Source organism: Sander lucioperca, chromosome 22, assembly GCF_008315115.2.
Source record: "Sander lucioperca isolate FBNREF2018 chromosome 22, SLUC_FBN_1.2, whole genome shotgun sequence".
Taxonomy (NCBI): Eukaryota; Metazoa; Chordata; class Actinopteri; order Perciformes; family Percidae; genus Sander; species Sander lucioperca.
In genome coordinates, this window is record NC_050194.1 from 16,380,298 (window position 1) to 16,394,046 (window position 13,749).

The 13,749-nt window shown below is 43.4% G+C and overlaps 1 protein-coding gene across 2 annotated transcripts; it reads right to left on the bottom strand.

The window, feature by feature from the left end:
* Nucleotides 1–1,300: 1,300 nt before the first annotated feature.
* On the bottom strand, nucleotides 1,301–12,914 carry med1 (mediator complex subunit 1). Of its 2 annotated transcripts, XM_031315122.2 has the most exons (17): nucleotides 12,706–12,914; nucleotides 10,800–10,906; nucleotides 9,871–9,949; nucleotides 9,429–9,483; nucleotides 9,115–9,247; nucleotides 8,896–8,924; nucleotides 8,708–8,779; nucleotides 8,476–8,550; nucleotides 8,009–8,172; nucleotides 7,778–7,889; nucleotides 7,424–7,548; nucleotides 7,201–7,328; nucleotides 6,385–6,586; nucleotides 6,168–6,263; nucleotides 5,901–6,006; nucleotides 1,953–5,822; nucleotides 1,301–1,902 (listed from the first exon to the last, which is right to left on the bottom strand). In XM_031315122.2, the coding sequence occupies exons 1-16, from the start codon at nucleotides 12,824–12,826 to the stop codon at nucleotides 1,955–1,957; spliced, it is 5,472 nt and encodes a 1,823-aa protein (XP_031170982.1). In that variant the 5' UTR covers nucleotides 12,827–12,914; the 3' UTR covers nucleotides 1,301–1,902; nucleotides 1,953–1,954. The 2 variants fall into 2 exon arrangements, with proteins under 2 accessions (XP_031170982.1, XP_031170981.1); XM_031315121.2 differs by having other exon boundaries at nucleotides 1,301–5,822.
* Between the last annotated feature and the right edge of the window lie 835 nt (nucleotides 12,915–13,749).

The following is a 13,749-nucleotide window of genomic DNA, read 5'->3' on the forward strand; positions in this document are numbered from 1 at the left end:
AAATAGGAACATGTTGGCGTTATTTTGTCACTTATTCGGAGCAGTAGGCTAGTTGGAACCAGTTACCTTCAGGATCTGTGCTAGGCTAAGCTACCGGTGGAGCCGTCGGAAAGAGCTACAACGCGCACGGAGATGAGAAGGGTATGTATGGACTTATCTAACTCTGGGGGTTACAGTGAATAAGCTAAAGTCCCAATAAGCCGGCGTGTTCCTTTAAGCTTCTATGCATTGAAAAGGAACAGCCATTACACTCCAACCCTGGGGGTTAATAAATCTGAAGGGTCCCAAGAGGGTTAATAGAATAAGAAAGCAGAAAATACACCTGTGCTACATCAAATTGTGTTTGTCAGACTTTCCTCTAATATTTGCTTATTTTCGTGTGAATTACTGTATATTATGCTTACCGCTGAATATGATCCATATTATGCAAGGAAAAACTTTTAAACTGGTCACAACCGGTAGACATATGCAACCAGTGAGGACAAGCAGACATCACTTTGACTTGAATTTCACATACTCAAATCACCGTTGAAACTGTACTATAAAGCTGTGTGAAATTAGGTTGCATGCTGCTTATAATACAACCACCTCAACAAACTTTCTAGACTGACAATCATTCTAATGCTTTCCAAATCAAAGCACAGTACATTTATTTTAGCCTCTGAGATCTGTTAGTTCTCATGTTACTTTAAAACTCATGCATCAAAACACTGCAGGCTTGCAGCTCAACCATATTTGTAGCAGTATTTGTACCTGTGCTTTACATTTTAAGTCTTTTTCATTTAGATATCGTGTTTACCTTGTTGTATCTGTAACAGAGAAGTCATCTGGATGATGCACTGAGATTGTTTAATAATTCATCTTTTATTTTAGTGATTTGTTTTGTGCATCTTTGGCTTTTTCATTCCTTCTGTTTTGTCCCTGTACTTACATTGTGATTTCACAAATCTCTAAAACTATGAATAAAGGCGTGACATTTCATTTAACCTCTACGCATCACCTCTGGGAGTGTGTAAGTCATTACAAAGTACCATGTAATTTTGTGAACACTGATTAAGCAGCCTGATACACTGCTGCCCTCTAGTGTAGCTTTGTGGTTGAGCTGTTGACTCTTGCACAAGGGGGAAAAAACCCTTGATCTATCTCTACCTATTCATTCAACAGTTAGGAAGTAAACAAAATAATTTCAAATTAATAAATGTAGTATTTACAGATTACTGTAAATTGAAAGTAATATGGACAAATAGACGTTACTATGAGACGCACTGCAGGAGACAAAGTTAAAATATGGAAACGTGACTTTTTCCAGAAGTGAAATGTTTATTTCAAGCTTCCAAAACATCTACAGTTGAAAAATTACCAGCATGTCTCTTTTTCTCAATCATCATCATCATCATCATCAGTTGCAGCCTTCTTTACCTAGACTAACTTACACATCAACAGTTTAAAATGTATCAAAATCTAAAAATTCCCAGTTGTATCTGAAAAACAAGGCAACTGAATACTGTACCCTTCTTGCTTTACAATACTTTTTTTTTTTTTTTTAAAGACGTCATAGTTATATAGTGGCAATCTGATATGTTTGTATTTATCAACAATGACATATGAACAGCAGCAAATCTTTAAAATGTGAAAAGAAAAGACCTGACAACACAGGAAAGACAAAAATAATGTCCATTTCTCTGAAAATATACTGTTTAAATTTGTTGATATTTTGGTATTTGGATAACCACTTTCATTTACAACTGGCATCCCAACGCACGGATATTATACACTGATACTGGAACAGTAAAATGTGACATTAAAATACAGCTTAAACAGGACAATGATCACTCAGAGAGCCACAATATTTTTTGTATCCACCTCCAATTTGTGGCTTGAGTTAAATAAATAGAAGTTAAATTTGTATGTTAAAAGGCATGTGTTAGAAACGTGAGGGAAAAAAATAATAAAATTAAAGGTTGCCAGTGAGGGCTGAGTCCATGAGGTCGTCATCTTCATTCCTCATATACATTGGACTGGGCCGCGATGGACGCTCTGAACCCAGCATGGACAAAGATGAATCTGAAGCTAAGATGGGTGATCGGGACCAACTGTCTGCTTTTATTGGATGCGAGGATGGCCCCATGGACATAGATGACTTCTTTTTCTCTTTGTCCCTATCCCGTTCTCGGTCTCTGTCCCTCTCTCGTTCCCTCTCTTTCTGCTTTTTCTTCTCCTTCTTGTGCTTCTTGTGCTTCTCCCCTGAGCTGAGAGGGATGGAACTCATGTAGTCCTGAGGGGGAAGCGGGCGGATGGTCTGGTCGTCGTCCGAGCTGGGGCTGTTCTGGTGGGACTTCTCGGCCACTGAGCTACTGCCCGACTCGCTCTCGCTGTCATGGTTGAGTGGGGTGTATCCTGGCGAGCGGCTGTGGCTCGGGGAGGAGCGGTCATGCTTGGGAGTGGAGCCACTGAAGAGGGGGGAAGCTTTGAGGCTAGAAATTTGGGGACGCATAGAGTCACCAGATCCATCCCCTGCTTTCTGCAGGGTCACTTTGGCCTTGATGCTTGGTGAGCCACCATCAGGTTTGCTAATGATAATTTTGGCCAGACCGGTCGCACTCCCCCCTCCTATTTTTGGGTCCATCAGCTTTTTATCCCCACTGTTCCCACCAGAAACAGACACTTTTGCCTTTGCCTCTTTATCAGACTTTTCCCGCTTATACTCGCCACTTTGGGAGGATGAGGCATGCTTGGAAGGTCCCAAGTTCGAAGGTCCATTGCCGGGAACATTTCCAGTACCACCACCACCAGGAGCAGATCCTGAACCTGTTCCCCCTACTGGTGGCCCTACCTCACAACCATCCTCCCCCACTCCTCCTCCACCTACACTCTTCAGTTTGTCTATGACTGCCGTAAGAGAGGGTTTCTTGTTTCGACTGGGAGACTTCCCTTTGGCATTGGGGTTGTTTGCATTGTTCTGTCCAGCCCCTCCACCACTTCCACCTCCACTCCCGCTTCCTCCACCTCCACCACCACCTCCACTTCCACTACCTCCTCCTGCCCCTCCTCCTCCTCCACTTCCACCACCCCCATACTGAGACTGGGAACCTCCCGAGAAGGTCATGGAACCAGAGGATGAGGAGGAGCTGGAAGAAGTGGAACCGGAGGAGCTCCCACCCATTGGCTTCTGGGAACTCATGCCTCCACCAGAAGAAGACTTGGACCCTCCAGAGCTGCCACCTCCGGAGCCCATTGGCGATTTAGCCTTGGAAGAAGGAGGTGTTCCTGGAACCTGGGACTGCTGCATTTTCATAGGGGAAGACAATTTGTCACCAGAGCTACTGGAGCGGGAGTGAGATGGGGAGATGTTGGGCTTTATGTTGGGATTCATAAGAGACCCAGGAGGCTTGCCCCCCTGAGGCTTCATCTTATTACCACTTCCAATTCCACTACCACTACCTCCAGGCCCAGACAGCCCATGTTTGGTGATTGGGGAGGATCCTGGTTTGCCAACACCCATTCCTTGGGAGGAGCCTTTCGACTGGGATGCCCCACCTCCACTCCCTATTCCTGCACTACCTGGCTTGGAGCTGTTGCCTTGTGTTGTGGAGCCTTCTTTGGACTTGATCTTCCCAGAAGATGATGAGTGAGAATGATGGCTTTTGCTGCTGCTCGTTCCCCCTGCTCCACCTGTGCTGCTTGTGGCTGAGCTGCTAGAGGTGTATCCACTATGGGATGAAGTTTTCCCCCCAGTTATGGTCCCCTTTGGGATCTGAATAGTGATTTTAGGAATTGGAGGTGTGGCACCACCGGGAGGCGTTTGTGAGCGTCCTGAGCTACCAGGAGACTTGGAGCCTCCTCCACTTATGCTTCCCCCAGAGCCTGAGCCACCACTAGGAGGTGTGTACGGACGTCCCCCTGAGCTGTGAGAGGGAGACTTCCCATCAGGGTCGAGCTTTTTGCGTTTGGGAGGCTTCTCTTTAGACTTTCCCTCACTGGATGGTGTCCTGCTGCGTTTGACCTGTTTGCCCTCTGCTGAACTGCTCCCCATCCCAGAACTGCTCCCTCCGCTACCCCCATTTTCGTCCTTTGGTCGCATGAGTCCCTGTTGTGGTTTAACTTTGGGTTCTGAACTTTTAAAATCAGCACATGCCGCTGCGAGGCCCATTATCAGGGGGCTTTGTGACCCGCCACCATGTGTGTCTCCCAAATCAGGAGCTTGCCCCAGAAGCGGTTTACCACCACCACCTCCAAAAACTATCCCCATATCAAAAGGGTCCTTCAGTGAAGGCTCTGGGGTGCTTTGCCCATGTGGAGTGGGATTCTGTGGTGTTCCTGATGGGGTATTCTGCTGGCTACTTCCCCCAAAACCCTTGACCAGGTCCATGTCTCCATCTGCACTTGGAGAGCTGTCATCAAAGTAGTTCTGGGAGAAGCCATGGCCTGAGGTCAGGAGGTCAGGGTTGAAGTCAGCAGCATCAGGAAAGAAGTTGGTGGAAGAAGAATCACTGGTGGGCGTGGCGGCAGTTGCAGCTGCCTCAGCAATCAGGTCAGCAGCATCAGTAAAAGGATTCTCATTGCTGTTGGTGTTAAAAATGTCAGCTGAGTCAAACACTGCACTGCCTTGCCCGGAGCTGGAGGAGTCACGGATGGGGGTACCTAGGGGGCCTCCATCCTCCCCACCGCTGCCCATAGGATGCTGCCCATGGCTCCCACCACTGCCTTTGCCTGTCTGCTCGGGCAAATCTGACAAGATTTCTGTGATATCAGGTCCGATGCTATCAGAGCTAGAGAGGCGGACCATACGAGGTGGTACAGCACCTGGTGGTTGCTGTTGCTGAGACTGGACATGAGACTGTGAATAAGGCATGCTGGGGCCAGAGGGCGGTGTTCCACATTGGCTAGGTGCCGGAGTGATGCTATGGGGCGTGTCTAGGCCATCACCAGTCAGGTTAACATCAAAGATCGAATTTTGAGATGCGTCCACATCCATAGAGAGGAGCTCACGGTGGAAGTCATCCTCTTGCGAGACTTGATGGTGGTGCTGCGACATTGAAGATCCCTGTTGCGATTTCATGCCTAAACCGCCACCTCCACCACCTGCAGCAGTTCCAGGCATCACGCCACCCTTTTCGGTCCCCCGTGGGCGCTTCTTCTTCCCTTTTGTGCTACCCCCAGGGCATGTTCCACCCATGCTCTCGGTCCGTGGGGAGCCAGATGAAGAATTCTGCCTCTCTAATGGACTAGAACCATACAGAGCGGCAAAATCTTGTGTGGGGTTGTCTTTCAACAAGTTCATCAACATAGGATGACTCTTGGTGTTGCTGGCAGGGGAGGATGTTGGGGGTGGAGTTTGGTGTGGTGGTGGTGCATTCTGGGAGCTGGGACTAGAGCCCACACTTCCAGTTATCTGTAATAGACTTGTCAGTATGGGATTCTGAGTGACTTTGTTGTAGTCATCTGAATGGCCTTGACCAGGCTGCTGTTGTTGCTGCAACTGTTGTTGGCCAGCCACCCCTCCTTGGGTTAGGCATTCTCCTCCTTGGGCTTGCCTCTCTGTTCTGGAAACCCCAAACAGAGAAGTAATTGCACCTCCAAAATTAGGTCCCCCAGGGGGTCCTCCTCCAGTAGGTGTGTTGCCCCCTGTGAGGCCAGGCAGTCCCATAGGGTTAGTTACATCGCCTGTTGCCATGTTGTAGGTGGGACTACCAGAGGGTGGCAGGTTATTCTTCACCATGATCTCCACTGTCTGTGCAATTAGTGAGAGGGCTGGAGTGTCTGCCTGGATGGTCTCAGCTTTCCTCCGAATGGCCCGCATGGTTACAGGTATGGACATGCATCTACGGGGGGAGGGAAATAATTACCATAAAAAACATACTAGCCACATTTATGCATTCAGGAGGAATTAACAAACTCACCTCTGGACCACTTTGGTGATGAATTCATCAGTGCAGATCAGAGCATCTGACAGTCCTTTATATAGCTTGCAGGATACCTGTCTGGAGTCAATCACCTCCATTACCACTAGAGGAAGGAGGTCAGATAGAACAGAGGACTCAGAAAGCTAAAGACTGATTTTGCAACAGATTTCACAAGTCATACATTGTGGGGTCACTATCATCCAAGTATATTGTAAGTAATAATAACATGCTGGATTACTGAGATTTTGTAAAAGTGATGCTCACCACAGACTAATGACTCATTGACCGGATGCTGGAAAGAGACGCTGAAACTCGAGTCGGTAAGAGGACATACTTCAAACTGCAGCAGACCTGCGCTGTCTGAGGGAACAACAGCAAAAACGCTACACTCGTCAAACTTAATACATCAGAGGCGCACACAAAAAAAAGAGTACCAGTTGTTGATTGACCAAACACAGTAAATTAGGAGCCAGCTACTTACCTTCTTTGATGGAAGTTTGTTTCACACAGCTGCCAATCAAGGTGTTATAGGCTGCCTGGTGCCGGATGATATCCAACAAGAGTGGCACTTGTGCTGGGTGGCGGAAGGGGATCTTGGACACCAGTGCTCCTTGAAGAGAATGACCATCTTGCACTGGGGCATCACCATTCAGGAAGTAACAGTGTTGCTGATCTGGCAACACCTGTGGAAGCATAAATATAGCAGTTTTATTACACAAAACAGATTTCTGTAGATTAACAATCTACAATCTCTGTATTGGCTATGTATCTATATTCTTACTTAATCAATGTTTTCCTTTACAAACTTCAGACCATGAATGTAGCTGTCTTTCATGAGCAGCGAAGAGCCATCTAAAACCATTAATTTATTTGCAGAATAACAAAAAGATACATTTCACTAAACTTCTGTTTTCCAAATGTGTATAAAGACAAGTTGGCAGATGGAAGTACAGATGTTGTAGATCACAACATGTCAAACAAAAAGGCAGAACGAAGGGCAGTATACAGAGACTTGCTGCGATAGTAATCCTGACAGAGAGAAATGGTCATAATAATTGTAAGAATAGCTCTGTAATATTGTGGTAATGTTGATGGTTTAACATTGACCCACAAAAAGCCCAAAAATAGTGCAGGCTTAAATTCCAATAAGTGACTGAGAAAACAACCAGTGGGGTGTTACAATATTTCTGTAACAACAGAACAATCATGAAACCACAAAGCACAGGATGTAGTAAAAATGAATAAAAAAGGTAGGAAGACATCATATTAATGATGAGTATTGAGTGTGTCTGCTCACAGAATAGAAGTGCATGTTGTGAGACGGCGGCGGCGTGGAGCTGCCCTCCTCCAGGAGCCGACGTTGGCTCTGGACAATTAACCGGCAGAGAGGTGAGAGGCTGGGGGAGCTCTCAAACACTGGGATCGCTGTGAAAAAATGGAAAGCGATTGAAGTCCAAATCATCAAACAAAATGAGCATTGGGCTTTAAGTGCATATTTATGACTTATGATTGATACGCACAACTAGCATTTCCCAGCCTCTGAATAAATGACAATGAGAAAGGCATTGGGCGGTTCATCTTGAGGAAAAAACAAGCTGGCAGGTCCACACAGTTGGAGTTGGTCACAGTGGAAAAGGAAGGTGTCCTGAAATAAACCAAAAATAAATTAATCAGCTGTCTCTCTCCGTTCTCTACTAGTTCTGCACTGGGACACTAAAATAACCCTCAGATGATTGCCTCATTGTGTCAAAGAGTGGTGCATTTATACATGTTTAATGCATTTCTTTTGCATGCCGATACTTCTTACACAGATTTAGAGGTTGCTTATTGCAGGATTTAAAAGGTCACTAAATAAGGGAGGTACACTTTCTTACCCCTTGTTATCCACTGGGTGGGATCCAGTGATGAGTGGGGCGATTGGGAGCTTGTAGACGGCAGAGGTTCCCTCGATTGTCACAGAAACGCTGACACCCAGAGAGCGTGGAACTGCAAAGATTATCCAGTGTGCACACAAGGATAGTTACAATCCTTAACAAATCAAATATGGCCAGTGGCTGGTGTCTTAAGTACATTTATGAATTCATCCACTTCCTCTATGGACTTACCATTGCCGTCTGGTGAATTGAGCTGTGTGCCCGGTCCCTCCTCAAATATGTCATAAGGGGACACGTAACACTGAAGAGAAACAAGATGGCCACCACTCCTGGCTGTCAGCAAGCCCACACTGCCATGAAGAATAGTCTCCACTGCATTAGCATTGGTTGCTAACCTAGAAAACACACATCAATCAAAAGTTATTGCATTACAAAAGATGCTAAAATTAGGGCTTTTACTCCAAATTACTAATTTATACTACCCGTTAATTGTATAATTTACCAGGTTACATTCTGATAATATTACACACTCCAAAATCAGCAATTGTGCCCTCTAACATTCTGAATGGTCTCCCCTGCACGATTCTATGAGTGATCACAGCTTAAATTCTAAAATGTATATTATATACAGTATGCTAGTAGCCAAAAGATACTAAGGATGCTGTACAAGGCAACACAAAGTGATTTTGTGAACTTACCTAAACATGTGCATCATTTTGGTGAGATCAAGCTCCAAAGACTGTAGTGCTATATACATCTTGGTTTTCAGCTTACTGAAACACAAAGATGAAGTAAGACAATTAGATATAACTGACACACAAACAATAATAATCATAAAGATATGGTATCTGTCTCTTGTAAAACAACAGACTTTAATCAGGGTTTAGGTTGGCTTTAAGCAGACATCCTTTTGCCTACAAGTCTACTTACTTGTCCCCAGGGAGCTTGTATAGTTCGACCAGTCCCTTCAGATGTTTGGAAAACTCTTCAAAGTTCTTTTCCCTGATGAGAAGCAGGAGAGGACGTGGTTTAGACAGCTTTCAGACAAATGAAAGTATTTCTCACAGGGGCCTGCATTACTCCACAAAACAGAAATAAGAACTGTGGTTTCTACTTACCTTAGATGCTGAATCAGCTCAGGACAACTCTGTGACCGACAAATACAAAACAAATACACTTTTGAGGACAACGTCTTCAAAAGTCGTCATTAAACGGCTTCATTAAATAAAGGAACTAAATTGTAATACGCAAGTGTAGAATTTATGATAAACAACGACCAACTTGACTCTTATCTGACTCAGCCTTATGAAGCCATATGGAAGTTACACTAAACTGACCGTTGGGTTTTCTCCCTGATGAGCCACCTTGACGTCGACTAGCTGGCCATTGGTGTCCAGCTGCACCTCCACATAAAACATGTCTGATGTGATGTAACACTCTGTCCCTGATGGGCTGAGGTGAGAGCCAAGCCTGTTCAGAGAAGATACAAAAACAAACAGAAAATGACTAGTCAATTTAAAAATGTTTTTAGTGAGTACCTTTGCTGACTGAGTATCACGATGGCTAATTACAAGGAAAACAGTACATATAACACCAACAATCTGCAATCAACCTCCATGTCCTTTACTTGGTAAAAAGGGAAAGAACTCACATGTTTTGCCGAGCGATGGATTCTAGACGGTCTGTCATGGAGGGCAGAGATGAAACTGAAAAAGAAGGCAGAGAAGAACAGGGACATTTTAAAAATCATATAAAGACTACTTCATAAATTGTTGCCTAATGTTCCTGAGTGTCTATGCAAGAGACTCAAAGCAAAAGTCAAGTAAAGTAGGCTGCATTTAAGTAATGGCAGTTTGTTAAAAAAAATAAATAAAAGGTAAAGGTATTTTATCCTTTACATTATTAGTTTGTCCTAAAACAGCTTGTCAGTACCACTGGTACTTTTCATTAAAATTGACTAGAATATTTCAACAGTTAATTTCAGTCTATGTACAGTTGTGTTTCCCTGTCTAATGATGGAAAATAACACATTCTAATGGAAAATGTTGCCCTGCTCTCCCTTGTGTTTCTGTCCTTTGAGTTGACAGCCTCACCTTTCAGCGCTCTCTGCAGGGTTTCCAAGCAGGTGAGCAGGAGCTGGTGACCTGCAGTATTCATCACACCACGTTTCTCCTGGGACGCATTGTGATGTAAAACAGAGGAGTGAGATAATAGCTGAGAAAAGATAAAAGTGCTTAATCAACACGATCTGATGTTCAAGTTTGTTTTTTTACTGGCTTAGTCAGCACCATAGGTCAGGGATTTAAATGCCACTACCATACTTTCACAGGCCCAGCAGGTAAGTTATTAGAGTAAAAATCCTTTTGTGCAATTAAGTGATTAATTGCTAAAAATGTATAACGAACAGGTTGGTAGTGAGTCTCTCATGAGGGTACTGATGAGGGTTGTCAAATACACTTTTCCAAGATGCATTATGGATATTATGTGCGTTCGTGGCATTTTTGGTGCAGGGAATAAGGAATTACTTTTTCTTTCAGTTTTGTGACCTACCTGTAGTACCTGCCGCCATGATCCCCATTAAAACTCAGAATAAATCGGTCCCCATTTATTTTAATGACAGAGAGAAACTGCATTCCTTCCTGCCATGAATAGATCCTGTACCTTGACATGAGAGATAATGACTCTCACTTATGTTTGAATAAGAATGTGTGGGAATTACCTCTTGTTCATCAAGTATTGATTGTTGCCTTTTTCACGATGGAAGAATACAAGAAGCAAGCTACCATTGGCAGCTTGTTGTGTTTTGCTGCCCTGCCTGCTAGTCGTTAAATTTTGCCTAGCATCCGAGGGGCATCCAGTTTGTCAAAGCACAACAAGGAGAAGTGACACCTAGTCACCAGGCACACGTCTACTGGTTTCAGACCCTCAGGTAATCCTCTATATTGATTTTTCTTTTTTATATTAAAGAGATGCTTTGTAAATTCAACTGATTTTCTTTTAGAGAAAGATGTGTCTGTCTCACCATGGCCTGACGCACAACCTTGCAGGTCTCCTGCCATGGCCGTGAAGCATTGTGTTTGGCATGAAGCTTCTCCAGCAAAGCAGCCATGCGACTCTGCTTCTCTGCCTCTGAAAAAAGATGCAAGATAACAGGTAAACAAAAATGCAAGTTGTAAGCCTACACATTTATTGTCCTAATCTTTTAAAGATATTCCAGCCTCACCACATTGATTCCATCTCAGTCTTAAAAAAAAAACAATTTTCACCAAAAATGGGCAGTGATCTAGGTGCAGGGCTAAATGCGAGTTTCCCCACATGTTCATTTCACTTTGCTTTTCAACACATGTAAAGGAAAATGCAACCCGAACACCATGTCATGAAACTATTAATCATTGCATTTGACATTCACAATTTTCCAACATCTTCCGAACATCTAACAGAAGATCTTATTATCATATAACATCATAATTGTTATAACTGAGTGACAGCCATTCATCATTCATAGCACTCTTTTTCTATTGAAACAAAAATAAACAAGTATACGAGTAACCAACAATCTCATAACAAACATATGTACATAATATATGTCCATGAAGAAGTGTATTTTGTTTTTGTTGGTACATTCAACTGCAGACAATAGGGGTGGGAATCACCAGATGCCTCATAATACTATGCTGTATCGATTTCCCCCCCCACCCCTAGTAGACAAAATACAATCAGTTGCCATTAGGTGTACAACAAACTACATCATCCACAATGGTCGTTAAGTTGAATCAACGCCTCTCTAAAAACAGTTTCAACAAAAACTTAACACATGAAGGGTGGATTTGTTGTGTTTGTTTGTTGATTTTTGTTGTTGTGACTGTTGTATCTGACTGCATTAGTTTTAGCTAGCTGTATCTTATAAACTGTGTGTACATGGATAATCAGCTCAGAACATTTTGGTTTCTTGCTTGTATATTTTTTATTTATGATAATAGAATTTGGTCAAAATAATTGAACTGAGAGCATGAATCCCTGTTCAGTGAATCCTAACTACACATTTTAGGTTGTAACAGTTAAGTAATGTAAATTAAGGGTAACTATGATCAGCAATAAATCATGACTACAATTGTTATGTAAGAGGGCTCAACCAAAACAAGTTTCTCTGAGTTCCCCACCGATAGTACAACTAACATAATGTCTTCATTATATTTCTGTAAATTGTGATTCTTCGGACATCAATAGGGCTTTTGCCATTAGGACAACCCGAAAAACAAAACAAAACATAAAGACGTCAGCTAGCTAATCAATCAAGTTATGACGTCCGAAAAGCTATCACATCAGCATTCCGTGCCACTTCCGACTGTCAGTCTGGTCAAAAAGACATATGGTGTCAACGAAACAGAGGCTAATGTTTTGTTTATCATACCCTGTCATAATGAGCTACTACTAGGTTGCTAAAGCTTTGTTAGCGTTAGTTCATATTAGATAGGTGAGTCGACTTGCGTTCTTTGTTCAACACTTAGCCTAGCTAAGTTACTAGTCAAAATAAACCACACTTGTTTAGTGCCAATATATTACTTTCAGAGACCTTTGTGTCCCAAACGTTAGCATTTCTACAAAGTTGATGTTAGCGAATTGCTAATGTTAGCTATTTGCTCACTACAAGAAGCTAGCTGCTACTTTAACAAACATGACACCCTGCCCAGTGCCATAAACTTACGTTTCACGAGTGTACCTTATTGACTTTTTTTGGTTACCCAAAGAGCTGTAAGTTCACAGAATGTTTATGTCAAAAACATACATAAAAACGTTAACGTTACAGAGTCGGTTAGGTTAGCTAGCTAACTGTTAACGTTAGCTGTTAGCCTGGGTCGCTCTGTCCAGCAGCCAGATCATTATAACAACAATCAGTAACAAAATTAAAGCACGGGTCACATTCTTACCTGTTACCTCTTCGAATTTGATCCGATCTCCATGATTCTGGTTCCCTGCTTGCTGAACAGAGAGAGAAACTTCTCTCGCAGGGCTGCCGCTCTGCATAGAAACACCAGGCCCCGCCGCCATTGTGCCCCACTACCCGTTTCAGTTTCCCCGCTTCGGTTTCTCAGCTTCCCCATCCGGGCTTCCATACTGTAGCGTCACCCAACTCGTAGGAGTGACATGCCTTTGACTTTGTCTTTAGCTTCAGAATTTAATATGTTTTCTTATTTAACTATACCTCATTTAGCCGGACACCATTTTAAAGAAAAAAAGGGTTAAGACCGTTAAGACCTATGGTTAAGACTTTAAGAGGTTTTTATTTGCGAATTTGCAATGTTTCTATGTTTCTACAAGACAAGACAACAAGACAATAATCTGATGAAGACTCCAGATGGCGTACGATCGCCGCGAGTAAATGATTCATGATTTGCCAAGAGCAACTAGCCGCCAAAATCCAAAGAAAGGTTGAAATATTCATGTTAATCGACTTCAGAAACAGAATGCAGTCTGATCACGATGCTTGTTTTTTTCCCCGACAATTTGTACTTCTGAAACCCTCATTTATAAGGCAGTCACACGAAGCAATAGATAATTAAGCAGTAAATAAAGAAATTTTAAACAGCAAAAAGCAGCCATGCAAAGGCAACCACACACACGCACATACATGCACACACCTGAGCCTATTGTACAGCTGAGCCTGTGGCAATGAGTGCTCTCTGGGGAGGATTTTCCCACCAACCATTATGACCTGCCTAGAAGAGAGGGAGCAGGAGTGTGTGCATGAATACATGTGCATTTGTGCATATGCAAAGATATATCTGTGAACATGGGTGTAAAACCACACACACACACACACACACACACACACACACACACACACACACACACACACACACACACACAGGAGATAGCTATAGACAGCAGTGGAGATGGAGAGGGACCAGATTGGCACCGTCTGAGACAGTAGACAGACCCACAGATAGACATGAGAAAAGAGGGGAGGTGCC

Excerpts from the sequence above, each read along its gene's own strand:
- med1 (XM_031315122.2), bottom strand. The coding sequence starts at position 12,826 with ATGGCGGCGGGGCCTGGTGTTTCTATGCAGAGCGGCAGCCCTGCGAGA. Across the intron at positions 8,780-8,895 it reads GAGCTGATTCAGCATCTAAG|GGAAAAGAACTTTGAAGAGT; the intron begins GTAAGTAGAAAC and ends GCTTCTCATCAG. Across the intron at positions 7,549-7,777 it reads CACCCAGTGGATAACAAGGG|GACACCTTCCTTTTCCACTG; the intron begins GTAAGAAAGTGT and ends GGTTTATTTCAG.